This window comes from Amblyomma maculatum, chromosome 1 (genome assembly GCF_055883805.1).
Source record: "Amblyomma maculatum isolate TAMU_Amacu chromosome 1, ASM5588380v1, whole genome shotgun sequence".
Taxonomy (NCBI): Eukaryota; Metazoa; Arthropoda; class Arachnida; order Ixodida; family Ixodidae; genus Amblyomma; species Amblyomma maculatum.
Genome location: NC_139344.1, coordinates 265343347 through 265357431, shown reverse-complemented (window position 1 = coordinate 265357431; position 14085 = coordinate 265343347). Strand labels below are relative to the sequence as shown.

At 51.1% G+C, this 14085-nt stretch overlaps 1 protein-coding gene across 1 annotated transcript; it reads right to left on the bottom strand.

Moving 5' to 3' along the window:
- Nucleotides 1-277: 277 nt before the first annotated feature.
- On the bottom strand, nucleotides 278-1240 carry LOC146206451 (endoribonuclease LACTB2). Its single transcript, XM_084591121.1, has one exon. The coding sequence runs from the start codon at nucleotides 1231-1233 to the stop codon at nucleotides 397-399; it is 837 nt and encodes a 278-aa protein (XP_084447247.1). The 5' UTR covers nucleotides 1234-1240; the 3' UTR covers nucleotides 278-396.
- Nucleotides 1241-14085: the final 12845 nt, after the last annotated feature.

Sequence of the window (14085 nt, the reverse complement as noted above, 5' to 3'; positions counted from 1 at the left end):
CCCCCCTTTTTTTTTCTTTTTCCTTCTTTTGTTTCATCCCTGTGCGATTTTTTTTTTTTTTTGTTTAAAGACGAACTTTGTTAAGGGTCGTGATTCTTTGTCCGCTTGTATTACATATCTACATAGTTGTCCTTATTTTACCTCAATTTGGATCTCCCTTTTTTCTCACGTGAGCAGCTGCAACGCGGCTCGTGTCAGCAAAGGCGTGAAACGACGAAAATTGAATAGACATTCTGCAATAGTTTTCACATATACAGCAATGTCAGTCATGAATTTTACTACAATACACACCACTTACGGCTACGCCATATTTATTTGCATACAAAAAATTCCAACTACTACTGTACAAGAAAAGGTAACATTTCTTTAGAAAATTTTTTTTCAAAATTGTTGACATCACACCAATCGGTAAGTGCGCTCGGGAACGCTTTTGACAACTTTCCCGTCCTTGATAAGCTTTTCGAGGTGATGCTCCACATTTCGTGCAGCAGCTGCATGAAGATGCACAGGCGTCTCCTTGTAAACTTCTCTAACGATGTCCATAGCCGACTTGTACTCTGTGCCTGTATCCGACAGGCACTTAATAATCTGCTTTTCTCTTTGTAGTCGGTGCTCAATGTATTCCTTTATCTTCGGCTCCGGATCTGTTATCACAGGTCCATGCCCTGGATATATGACCGAGGGTTTAACCGCTAGAATGGTGTTTAGGGAACCCATATAAGAATAAAAGTCTTCGAACACCGCTGACCCTTCGCCTAAAATGCAGTCTCCACTAAACAGTGCATTCTCTTCATCCAGATAAAGCACGATGTGGTCCTGCGTATGGCCTGGAGTGGCGATTACCTTGAGCGACGCGCCTTCCGTCCGGATCCATTCGCCATCTTTCAAGTACTGGAAAGAAAGCTCTGTACTATCTCCATGAAAAGCGTACTTCTTCACCGCGCACCCAGGCTGGATCTGTCGAAGTATTTCGTCCACACCCCCCACGTGATCCAAGTGCCAGTGGCTGATGATAATCTGCTGCAGAGATATTCCCTTTTCACACAGAACATCCTTTAGTGTTTCAATGTACTCCGGGACATCAGGATTTCCAGTATCGAGCAGAATTCGCTCTTTTCCAGTTCCTATAATGTACGTGTTCGTTCCCTGCAATGTCATCGGTCCTGGATTACATCCCAAAACACGAATAATCCGAGAAGTTAGCGCAGACACTTTCGGAATGAACGTCGCCATTACTGGATAGGATTGGATTGGATTTCGGCTTTTTCATTTTAACTATGCACACAACGTTGCAAACGCCCTGCCATGATAACGCCGTCTGCCCGCTACATTCAGCTGCAATAAACACGTAGGTACACTGCGACTCGTGAGGCAGAAAACACACACAATGCTTAAGACAAATACTAAGAAACATTGTCACTAACACTGTCCACTCCGCGAAATAAGAAACAATAGCGGTACATGGGCGACGTTTAGGTGAGTCAACGCACTGCACGCATTCGCATTGCGCGGCCTTTCTTCAAGCTTCGTGGACCCTGTGAAGCCACCTACCTGTGCTGCCTGTAGAGTGCTGCCTGTGCCGTAGTCCATAGTCCATAGTCTCGGCATAGAACGAAGACAGCTTGACGTCTGCACGACGGATGCTAGAATTAGGTAAGCCAAACGTGCCAAAGCAGGTAGCCCGCTGTCTGTTCCTGCAGTGACTGGATTTATTCGCTGTGTTTAACTTCTTATTCGCCTTGAGCGGCTTTTGTCGCTGAACAAGGACCTTTTGTAGGGCTCACCCTGGCACAGCCCAAGCTTCGTTGAAGGGCAGCTCGTCCCCGGTGGCCGCAGGCCACAAGGCCTCTTACCAGCGAGGCCTAGCATGGCCGCCTCGAACGAAATCCACGGCCGGTCACCAAGCCCTGCAGACGTCTCTGATGGCCTAGCCCTGGCGGGGAGCTCTGGCTCTCGGGACGGACCTCTACCACCTGTACAACTGCAGGCGCATCATCACGACGCTCATTCTTCCCTGAACTCTGAGCTGCGGGCTCTATCGGATGATGCACTTGCCGGTAACACACATCAGTCTTCTCCGGACTCCGCGTCTGTTCTCCCGGACCGTATTCAACTCGGCAGTTCTGCGAAGGCCATGGCCCTCCACGAGGGTATAATAGCAACGATCCTGAACCCACTGCACAAAGTACAGGCCACTGTTCGTGCAGAGCTTATCACGGCCGTCAGCGAGCTATACCGAGAATCATCAAGGTTCTTCGCTGTTGCAGTTGGCGAGCGTGGACGTTCAGATGTCCTTTTCGCCACTTTACGCGAAAGAGACCGCGAAGTTGAGGCCCTCAAATCATTGGTTGCGGAGCAACGAGTGCGGCTCACGGAGGCTGTGGAAGATTTGCGGGCCCTCCGAAGTAGAACAGCGGCTCCTCGATCCTTTGCGTCCGTGGTGCGCGAGCAGCCTACTCAGGATACTTCGGATGCCGCCAGCTGCGTCCCTGTAACTCCGTCTGCTGGTCCTATTGACTCCTTTGGCAACTTGTCCTCTGTGATCCCCAGTCCTGATCACGTCATGTTTTTGTCACCCATCCAGCCCTCCGACTCTGCAGGCCGTGATGTGGACACCGTGCTCAAAGCTAACATCGATCCTGAGGCTGAAGGCATCGGAGCCGTCACTTTGCGACGCACTCGGCGCGGGGTCACAGTCGTTTCCAAAGATCGCTCAGACCTCGAACGCATAAAGGAGGCGATCAACCGTACTGAGGTAACCCGCACTTCGATAGCTGTTCGAGTGCCGCAGCAGAGAAATCCTCATGTGAAACTTGCCGGAGTGGACGCGGGTGTTAGCACGGACGACCTGATTGCTGCCCTAAACCGCCGGAACCAATCGCTGCAGCTGGACCCTGCCACTTGTAAGGTGCGTGTTTCGTATAAAGAAAGAGGCGGAACTTATGCACATATAATTGAAGTGGACCCGGCTGCGTTTCGCCGCCTGATGGCAGCCAGAAGTGTCATTGTAGGCTGGACGTCAATCGCAGTCTTTGAGGATTTGCACGTGCCCCTTTGCACGCACTGCTCAGAGTATGGTCATGGGCTGAGCCGCTGCCCGCATGCGGACGACCTCTCAAAAGCTGTCTGCACACGCTGTGCTGGACCTCACCGCGTCACATCTTGCAGTTTACGTGTGCGGGACTCCGCTGTTTGTTGCGCCGCATGCCGTGAAGCCGGGCAAATTTCGAACCATCCTGCTGGCCACGGAACGTGCTCAGTTTTAAGGGATAAGGTAGCCCGTGTTCGGGCCCGAACTAATTATGGCGGGACACCTTAAGCACAAACGACAGTCAAAAAGTGCACCGCCGGATTCTACCATGGTTGCATGGCAGTGGAATTCCAGAGGCTTTCGTCAGAAAAAGGCAGGTCTGCAGCAACTCGTAGAGTCTCGCGGACGCAAACCAGATGTTATCGCACTCCAAGAAACGAACGGCACGCCAACACTCACGGGATATTCAACATTCACGCAACAAATATTGGATCCCTACGAAACACCACGCGTAGCCATTTTGGTTAACAATGATATGGCCGCGATTGATTGCTCAATGACACAACACTCACACATTTCACACGTTTTGCTCGAGCTCCTGCCTAGAGAAAGAGGCCATGGCAGTGTATTTGTGTTGAATGTGTACAGTCCTCCCAAAAAGGGCAAGAGGGACGTATTTGAAGAGCTCTTTCATGACGCCCTCGAGATTGTGAAGCCACGTGAGAATTCTTTACTAATTATGGGTGATTTCAACGCGTCCCATCCTTCGTGGGGCTACAAAACCGAAACTCCCAAGGGCCGTAAGTTGGCCCTAGCTATTGCCCGCACCCAACTGACTCTTTTGACTGAAACCGACCATCCCACCCGTATGGGCAACAGCGTGAACCGGGACACTAGCCCGGACCTGACACTAGTTCGCACGCAACATCCGTGCACGTGGACCAACCTAGAAGAGTCTCTGGGCAGTGACCATTTTATCCTTGAGACGGCGATGCAAGTGCGAGTGGGCCGCGTGTCTGGTCGTCAGCTGCGCCTCACGGACTGGGACGCCTTCCGAAAACAAAGAATTGCTTTGAAAGAAGGCGAGCGACTCCCTTTGGCTGAATGGGTGAGACAGCTTCAGATGGATTTAAAGAACGCCACCTCCGTAGTGAAGGCCACAGAAAAGGCACCTGAGATCGACCCGCACCTCCTCCATCTGTGGGAAGCTCGAAGAGGACTTGTCCGAAGATGGCGGAAGCAGCGACACAATCGCAAGCTACGGAAACGTATAGCGGAAATTACAATTGCGGCAGAGCGCTATGCAGAAGAGCTCACGAGTTCCAACTGGCACAGGCTCTGCACAAGGCTGCAGGGAACACTCGGAACGGCCAAAACGTGGTCACTCCTCCGAGGTCTTCTCGACCCATCCAAAACCAGAGAGGAAACCTCTAAAGCGGTTGCCAAACTTCTCCATAAGGAAGCGAAAGATAGCACTGCACTGCTGCATGCCCTGGAGGCGCGCTATATACTGACGGGTCCCAGACCGCAATATAGAGACTACCCTCATCAAAATGAGTATTCACCCCTGGACGAGGACATCACGGAATCAGAGGTTCGAGCAGTACTCGCGAGCCTGAGAAGGAGCACTGCCCCTGGGGCGGACGGTATTACATATAAGATGCTCCAGAACCTTGACGACGAATCAATAACTGCCTTGACCAGTTATTATAATGACGTCTGGAAGACAGGTACACTCCCGCAAGAATGGCGTCATGCTGACATAAATTTAATTCCGAAACCAGGCAAGCAGCTCGCCCTTCAGAATCTTCGACCCATATCCTTGACGTCGTGTGTTGGGAAACTGATGGAGCATGTAGTGCTCCGGCGGCTGCACCCACACTTGGAAACCAACATCTTCTTCCCTGACACCATGTTCGGGTTCCGGCCGCATCTCTCTACTCAGGATGTTCATCTTCAGCTTAAAGAGGAAGTGATCGATCATCCCGGCAGGACCCAGGCCCGTGCTGTCCTGGCCTTAGACCTGAAGGGGGCCTTTGACAACGTGTCGCACGATGCCATCTTGGAGGGACTAGCGAGTTCACATTGTGGTCAACGAACTTATGATTACGTTAGGGCTTTCCTCATGGATAGAACTGCTACCCTGGGTATCGGAGACGTACGCTCTGAACCGATACGTCTCACTGGTCGAGGCACCCCACAGGGTTCGGTGTTGTCGCCCACATTGTTCAACGTGGCGATGGCAGGACTTCCTCCGCTGCTGTCAAGAATTCCTGATCTGCATCATTCGCTCTATGCTGACGACATCACGTTGTGGATCACCAAAGGCTCTGACGGCCACATCCAAGACAGCCTTCAAGAAGCAATTGAGATGATACAGCAGTACGCATCTGAGCGCGGGCTTACGTGCGCGGCTGAGAAATCAGAACTGCTTGTCATTCGTGCACGAGCGAGGACCCAAGTAGTCAACCGGGAAATCGGCTTGCATCTCGAAGGAATTCCCATCCCTAGAGTGGATCGACTAAGGGTACTGGGCCTGTATCTGCAGAGCAACGGCAGAGCGACCTACACTATACAGCTGCTCAAGAAGCAATTCGCGCAGGTGGCGCACTTGATCCGCCGTATTTCCAATAAACGTGGGGGGCTCAAGGAAAGAGATACCATGCGAATCGTGCAGGCGCTATTAATCAGCCGTATGACGTTTCACGCCCCTTATCACAAGTTCAATCGAACTGAACTAAATCATCTGAACATCTTTCTACGATCGGCAGTAAAGACAGCCCTCGGACTTCCCCCGTACACCTCGACGCATCGCCTGCTTCAGCTTGGCCTCCACAATACCGCAGAAGAGCTGATAGAAGCCCAAAGGAATGGCCAACTCACGCGCCTTCGAGACACTAGAGTGGGCCGGACTGTTCTCCGTAGACTAGGCTACCCGGAGCCGACAACACCGCTGCAACAGAGGTACCATGCCATCTCGCCCAAACTGGCAGCTAAGATCAGGGTCGCGCCAGTTCCGAAGAATATGGACCCCGCACTCCACACTGGTCGTAGGACCGCTAGAGTCAAGGCACTCCTGCGCCAGTACAGAGGTGTCCAAACTGTTTTATATGTCGACGCGGCGAGATATCCATCGGGCACTGACGCTATGGCGCTAGCTGTTACGGACGCCAACGGCTCAATTAAGATTACGGGCTCCGTTCGTGGCAGGAATTCGAGCACGACGGCTGAGGAGACTGCCATAGCGGTAGCACTCACCTTCATACACCACATGGACACAGGTTACAAACATCCCACCAGTCCGACATACACAATAATCACAGGTTCACAAGCTGCGTGTCGCGCCTTCGCGAAGAATACATTATCTTTCGAGGCTTCACGCGTGCTCTCAACTATAAACTATCATACCTTTCCCATTGTTGAAATTGTTTGGACTCCTGGTCACTCCTCCCTTCCTGGCAACGAGAGTGCGCACGCGCTCGCCCGAGCAGCAACCTTCCGGGCGCTGTCGACGGAAGCGGAGGAGGAAGTAGACACAGAGGACGCCAGCACAGTTCCACAGTCATACACCCACATTACACTATATTACCGCACACAAAGAAGAACTCTACCACCGCCGCACCCAACACTCACCAAGGCCGAAGCTGTGGCATGGCGACAATTGCAGACTCACACGTATACAAATTTGTACCACAAACATTTGTTCTTCCCCACCCGCTACCCAGATAAATGCCCCACCTGCCAACAACACCGACCTAAGCTATACCATTCTGTTTGGGCCTGCCCAAAGCCACCCGGCGGCATTGCACCTGTACCTCACCCCACCCTCTCATCTTGGGAAGATGCCTTGTCCCGCACGGAGCTGGCCGAACAACGCCGGCTAATCGAGCGGGCCGAGAGGATTGCCGTGGCCCATGGGCTTATGGACTGACGTGTATTTATTTCTTCTGAGACCGCTTCATCAGCACCAAACCGCAAGACCAGCGACAGCTGTTCTGGTGGGCCTGCAGGATTGAGGCGGCACATGGAGCCCTGGACTGAGGGCTCCACTCAGGAAGAAAAGGAAGTTTACATAATAAATGTTTTTCCTCCTCCTCCTCCTCCTCCTCCTCCTCCTCCTCCTCCTCCAATGGTGACTTTTGGCAGGTCAACGACAGTGTGCCCTCGAGTTCGAGAAAGGGGCGCCTTCGTAGCCTTCCCTCGCAGGCAGGGATGGCGCCAAGGGGAAGGTGGAATGCGAAAATTTGCCGGCTACACAGAAATATATACTGAGTGTTTATCAGGCGCTGAGAACAGTTCCCAAGTATACAGCCGAAGCTCTTGCCACTGCCTTTGTAGCTGATATACTGTCATATTACAGGTTACTTTTATCAATTTCAGACTACCGCCGAGGTCCTACGGCATATCCCGCCAATCCACACCTGTCCATTTGCATTTTACATCGCTTGATCAAGTAAGCATCTGTGACGGCGCGTGCACGAGGCCGCGGACGCCGGTCAGTGACTCATATGGACACTGCTGGCCTCGCCATGCTGGCGTAGAATGGCACAACTCTAGGCGTGCGTATATTTGGCATCGCGGAACGAAAATCTGCCCATAAATGGACAGCCACCGACTACTCTCTTGGGACGGGACCTGCGAAAGGGCGAAGTGGTGAAAGCCGCGGGGTTGCTAACAAAGGCAGCTGGAGGCCGCTGAAACTGGTCAACCCGTGAAAAGGGGGCACAACAAATTTGTTTATTCCTTTCCAATACCTCAATGACCCCAGGAGTGCGGGGTTTACATGAGGGGTGCAGCGAAATGGAGCGAAAGAGCTCAAAAAATTAGAAGAGTTCAACGCTGCTGAACGGAATATTGAGCGAAAGCAATAGCTGCACTTCTAATCTTTTTCCCCAGCCCACACATAAAGCCCCGCTTTAACCAAGCCGTATGAATGTGCCTTAGTGGCCTAGAGGGGTAACGAAATGCCAAGGTCCTGGCAGGCTGATTCTAACATAAGCAGACCCAAGTTGGCAGCTCCTGTCAGCCCATATCTAAAGCCCGTCTTTAACAAAGGCGTATGAACGTGCCTTATTGGGCTCTAGGAGTAACGTGAATGCCAGGGTCCTGACAGGCTGTTCTGACATAACCGTCCCATGTGAAACGAGAGACCCAAGTTGGCAGCTCCTGCCAGCTTGGGGTCGTCTACGGGGGTCGTCCAAAGGTCAAAGGTCAATGGTGGTCACTACCGTTCCACGCTGAAGGCTCAAACTGCGAGCAGTATTGCTTTCGCAATAAAAGAGGAGGCGAACGGGAGAGCGGGGGAAAGTAATCGCATGGAGCGGACGAGACGGTCGAACAGAAGACGAGTAGGGCAGAAGACTGGGGCTGAGTCACGATTTGGGAGCCTGGGGCCTAGCCGCCGTTCAAGTTCGGCCCCTGTCATCCTGCCTCCAAGCCAGGCAGCTCATCCCCCCGCCAGCTGGAAACTAAGGAAGAAGCGGCAGCCCTCGGCGTTCCACCACCTGGCCATGATGAACACCCAGCCTTTCTTCGGAGCCCGTGCACCACGCCGATGTAGCGGCGCAGCCCAGTGACGGCGAGCTGTAAGCGAAACGGAGCCAGTTGTTTTAATTAAATATGTTAAAACTATATCCCGAGTCTGCGCTTCCATTTCCTCATGCACAGTATGGACCCAGGATCACTCTAAGGAACTCGAATCATCACAGTAGTGTCAGAAGTGGGGTCCACCCTTAAATCATTGGGCAAAAGCTGGATTGTACCCCAGCGATAGGAGCTTGAGGCACTGACAATTTGGTTAAAAATGAAGGGAACCAAGTCGAGTGCACAGCCCTTTGGGGCAAGCGTATTTGCGTTAGCTAGCATGGTAGAGAAATATACTGGTGACGATAAAGGGCCGTCTATCAAAGATTTTTTCGGTATGTTAGAACAAGTAGGAAAGATGGATGGTTTAACTGAAAAACGATAGCTTAGGATAGTGAAATGTCGAATGTCCAGAGCACAGGGACTCCGGAACCGGGGCGGTCGCCCCCCCCCCCCCCACTTTTATTCTGAGGGGGCGGCGCCCCCCCCCCCTTTCCACTTTCCGACCGCTTACCCTAAAATCAGTCAGTAGTTGGCTTACGTAGCTATATGCACTTGGGGACAATCGCAAACTGGTGGTTTAGAGCGCTCTTTATATTTCTACTTTTGGTTTCCTTGGTCTATTACGTTCTCGCACATATTCTCTAATCCTTTTTAAGTATGTAAAAGAAGTAAATAAGTTTGCAACTTCTGACGGCTGCCCATCGTCATCTGCCTACCTTCTCTTTCTGTAACGAAGTCGTCGGCCGCTTTCCTGATTTAGCAGGGTAGAGAAGCGATGCATTAAGTAGTGCATGCATTTGTTCCGCGATAAACACTCTTCATCAACTTTTCCTTTTGGAGGAACAATGAAAGGTCAAAAAATAAAAAAATGATGCCCGGAGGTAGGCCACATATTACGGGTGCGAGTAAGCCGATCTTTCGACGCATCTAATTTCAAAATGTCTTTACTTCAGCTATAGCCTCGGAAAATAAAATATAAGAAGCGCCTGTCGATAACAATGTCATCTTTGTTATGTCCGTCGTTGACTTAAAACAAGGCATTCGCCGACACAAGGAAACTATAAAGATCCAAAGACGGAGGCTGGCGGCGCGGAGACAGGGACAAGGGGGGTGGGAAGGAGGAGAAGGGCAGTGACTCCGCTATATGGAGAGGATCGAGGAAAGTGCATTTCCCGCTTCTGTACTTAGGCTGCAGTTCGCGCATTGTGAGTCTTCAGCAGAGGCGTCCCGAATTCCAAGCCCGGGCACTGAAGTGCCGGGGTCGTTAGCTCTTTCGAAGAGCGGAGGCTGCTGAGGTGCGCCTAACTACCACAGCTAGCGCCAAAGCCTGCCCCCCCCCCCCCCCCTTTTTTTCGTGGAACTGGCGAGGTCGTGCATGGTGCATACTTTCACCTCTAGCAGCTTATTGATATTCTCGATCGCCCCTCAAATGTCTTGCACTACAGGGGGTAAAGAGGGGCGGAGGTGTTGTGTTGAGTGTACACGCGTGCCCTTACCCGCAACCACACAACGACCCAAACCAGCTTGGGGAATGCGCTTTTCTCCTCTCCGTACCGCGGGGAGCCCATCCTTCACCCCTTGTTCCTGTCTCCACCTCCGCATTGAAACTAAGGGGAGATGCTTTAGAATCGCACTGACAAGTGGTAGCAAAGGGTGTAGCACGCTTTCCCTGATGGCGGTTTCCGCGTGTCGGGTGCAATGTGCCATCACCCAGCAGTGCCGAAATCACGTGAAGTAAGAGCTACGCATGCATTTTTCCATGTACAGGCTCCCCCTGCTCACAATAAATTCACACCCCACCCTTCTTGTCAGCAGTGGCAAGAGCTTTGGCAGGGGTCAGCGTCCTATACCCCACCCCCAGGGCGTCTTGACGACGAGCATGTAGCCCTTCTTTTTTTTTTTTTTTCCGCTACCGGAGTTGGAGGGCGCGTGAAGGCGAGAGGAGTACGGGCTTTGGACTGAGGCAACAGCCAAAACGGGAAAAATGTCTTTTCTTACACGTTATTCCTGCGAGCGTTGGCGTGAGGACGCAGTAGTGTAGGAATCTTTATCGAACCCATATTAAGCAGCGTGTTCACACATAGGCGGCTAAGACCACGACTGCCCGTTTATCGGTACTCGATGTTGTAAGCTGCGACGACGAGCATTGTTTCTGCGCAGCCTTGTGTACAGGTGAGTCGTTTTAACAGCCGACAAGTGTTCGTTCAAATTGGCCTGCCTGCTAGTGTTTGGGAGCACAATAAACGCATGTGTCGAAGGCGACAGGGATTCGTTACCGAAGGCGTCCCTCAACGGATGTGAAATAAGTCGTATTTAAACAGCGATGAGAAATAACACTGTTCGGGATGAAATAATTTTTTTTTCTTTCATTTAAACGTCGCGATAAGACGAGAAAGGGTAATGAAGGCTTGTCCCACACGTTCCAGAGGGTGGCTGGTCAAGCTATTAAATTTACTCCATATTTCATGTGCTCTAATCAGAATAAAGTGATGTAATTACTCCCTCCGCATTTAACGTCATGCGTAGTAGCAATATACGCCAGATTTTTTTTCGTGTAAAACTATACTCTCCTTTTTACTCCGCAGCTCTTAATTTTTGTCTCTTTCAAAATAGGTATTGTTTTCAGTTTTGTAATGTCAGTAAATCGTCAGTAGATCTACTTCTACCGGCACAATTGTTTTTTCTCAGTACCGCTGCCGGCGCACCTTATCTCCCAACGTTATAGTAGTCAGGCTGGAGCCTAGACTACCCGAGGGATTCACGCGGGTGACCTAGTAATGGGTGTGCACGAAACATGTGGCGTCTAGACGAGTGTAAATAAATAGTTTTCTCGCGTCCGAAAAACGGGCGCTGTAAAGTCAACGGCTATATAACAGTGGTGACGAGGAAGCCGATCCTAGTTCAGCGTTAAGGATATACTGAATAAAAAAAAAAAATGCCGCCGAGATTTCCAGCGCAGATGGTAGCTATCGCATTGGGAGCGAACAAAACAATCCACTTTATGAACTGAAATGAGCGGAAAGTAAGTATTTTAATGAACATTTCTCAAATCGCCGCACCTAGCGGGCTCCTGTGAAATCTGACAAAACCGGATAACAGGTCATTTTACCTGCCTCCCTCATGCCTCCCTAACCAACCCCATTGCGAGCGGTCGCACCTGTTCATTTTTCCTTTCCCTGTCCCCCATGGCACTCACAAAGCGCACTGACGTACGTGTTCTTTTTTCTTTTTTTTTTGTTTGCTTCTGGTGTTCCTGCGCACAATTCATCATTCCCTCCCAGCGCGCAAACAATTGTCCTCCGTATGCGTCCCCCTCGACCACACTTCTCAGCATTGTGCATGGCGCGACTCGGGGGAACCGACACTGCTTGTAGCCGGTCAACCAACTTCAGGTGCGGGGACGGCGGCGGCGAGATCGTGGGGACATGACGTTGCTGAGGGTAAATGTGACGTCACACCCGCCAGCTTGCAGTCGGGAGCGCGCTGTTTCTGACCCGGCGGCCGTTCAGAAAACATCAAAAATACGGCCATCCACTCAAAACTAACCCGAATTATGTGTCTGTACTAGTGTAATCGTGTCTTAAGAATGCAGTTCTGTTGCTTTCTCAATATTCTTGGATATTTGCTCAGTATACCTTTAAGCTATGCCCGTGCAACAACTTGGCTACGCTCGCTTATCCCTTACGGATACCGGAATTCAACGGCTTTACTTCGGCTTCGGTGTCACGGAGAGCGCCCAGAAAAGAACCCGCACTTGCTCAAGCTGTGCGGGGAGGAGACGAACGACGCCGTCTGTCCAGCCAAGCATGCCAGCTGCCGTGGTCTGCTAGAGTACTACACCATCGTAGATGCACTGAAGAAGCATTAAATCTGCGGCCATCTGAAGTCAGCAGCCGTCTCGCTTCCAATGGCGAGACTAGCTGGAGGGAGAACTGGCTGCCGACTGCAACTTTGGAGCAATGCCTATACGAACACAGCAGCCACTGAACAGTCAGCCAAAGCAGTGTCGTCGCTATCGCTTGTTAACCCGACTATGTTCCCATTGGAGGTCATGCTTCGTGACAAAGCCTTATAAGAGCACCGGTTCGCTGGGAAGGACCACTCGTTCTAGAAAACATGTGGCGACCCATCGAGTTGTTGTTATGGCTGTAGGAAGAAGGAAAAGAAAATGCACGGGCCTGCTACTGCCTCTGTAGCTGAGCCAAGTCCGCTGCCTCGTGCAGACAGAAGAGAAAATAGAGAAGGAAAGAAAGAGGGAAAGACGCGCACCGCAACAACAGCCGTCGTCCACCACCGAAGCGGTGGCGGGTGCAATGACGGCCTACAACAGATAAAAATTCGGTGGCAGGCTAGCCCCCGCCGCAAGCGGCGGTGACCTACCTGTCCCAGCCCCATCAGGGGAGATAATCGAGACAGTGCACCAGACAGGCCGTTCGCACAACCAGAGCCACAACACCAAGGTAAGTTCGGAAAAACTTGCAAAAGTTCGCCGTTGTTGGCAATAGCTGTGACGAACAAAATACGCAGACATGCCGGTTTCAAGAAGTTACGTGGAACTTTTAATTGCTACCGGCGTGGACACCTAGAAAAAGCCTGCATCGATAAAGAAGCAAGGTAAAGCAGCTATTTTAAGTAGCCACAGCACAGATGCTTCAATTACATAATTTGGGACGTAACAACGTGTCAGCTTCGTCAATGCTGTATGACCTTGACAGTGTTGCTAGCCTCTGCACACGGTCTAAGTAATAGCTCACTTGATCATGAACCACCATTTGATGTAGTTCGAAATGGCTCCGAACCGTAGCGGCGTGCACCCTCATCAGCGAGGACATCTTTCATACAACGTGGCCGGAACAACCACGATGACACGTACCTGCTAGGTCGTGGTCAGGACAGATCGATCCTCTCACTAATGGGTAGCGCCGGCGTTGACGATCCCAACAATAAGGGGGTGAACTGCAAGCCGCCACTTTTAGCTGTTATGGGCAGCGAATCAAGAATGTTGGGAAGAAGGTGGTTTGGCGCACTCGTGACAGCGACAAAACTACTGTGGAATATCTCAAAGAAAAATATAAAACCTCGGACGACGTTCCAGGACACAACACTCTTGTATACCTGGGCTTGCTAAGCGAAGGTATAAGCAGTTCTTTAAAACGAGGTCATTACCTTTGGCCCTGGCATGTTCAGTGGAGGTGAAAATTGACAGATTGCAAGAATAGGGCACCCTTGAGCCAACATAACAATTTCTTCTCGCAAAGAATCTGAGGGCAAGTAGTTGGTACCCTTAACAACCTTTTGTTGGCTCCCTGAAGTTTTGTATTCTGTTAAATCAGCTTTTCGATTGCTTGAACTTGAATCATGTTGGTAATTTTGAGTGAGTATAGTAATGAGTATTTTGAAAGTATGAAGTGCGATAGCGTTTTAGAAGGCCGTATTTGCGAACAGTTCATGGCCTCATTCTTCTTTGG

Excerpts from the sequence above, each read along its gene's own strand:
- LOC146206451 (XM_084591121.1), bottom strand. The coding sequence starts at position 1,233 with ATGGCGACGTTCATTCCGAAAGTGTCTGCGCTAACTTCTCGGATTATT.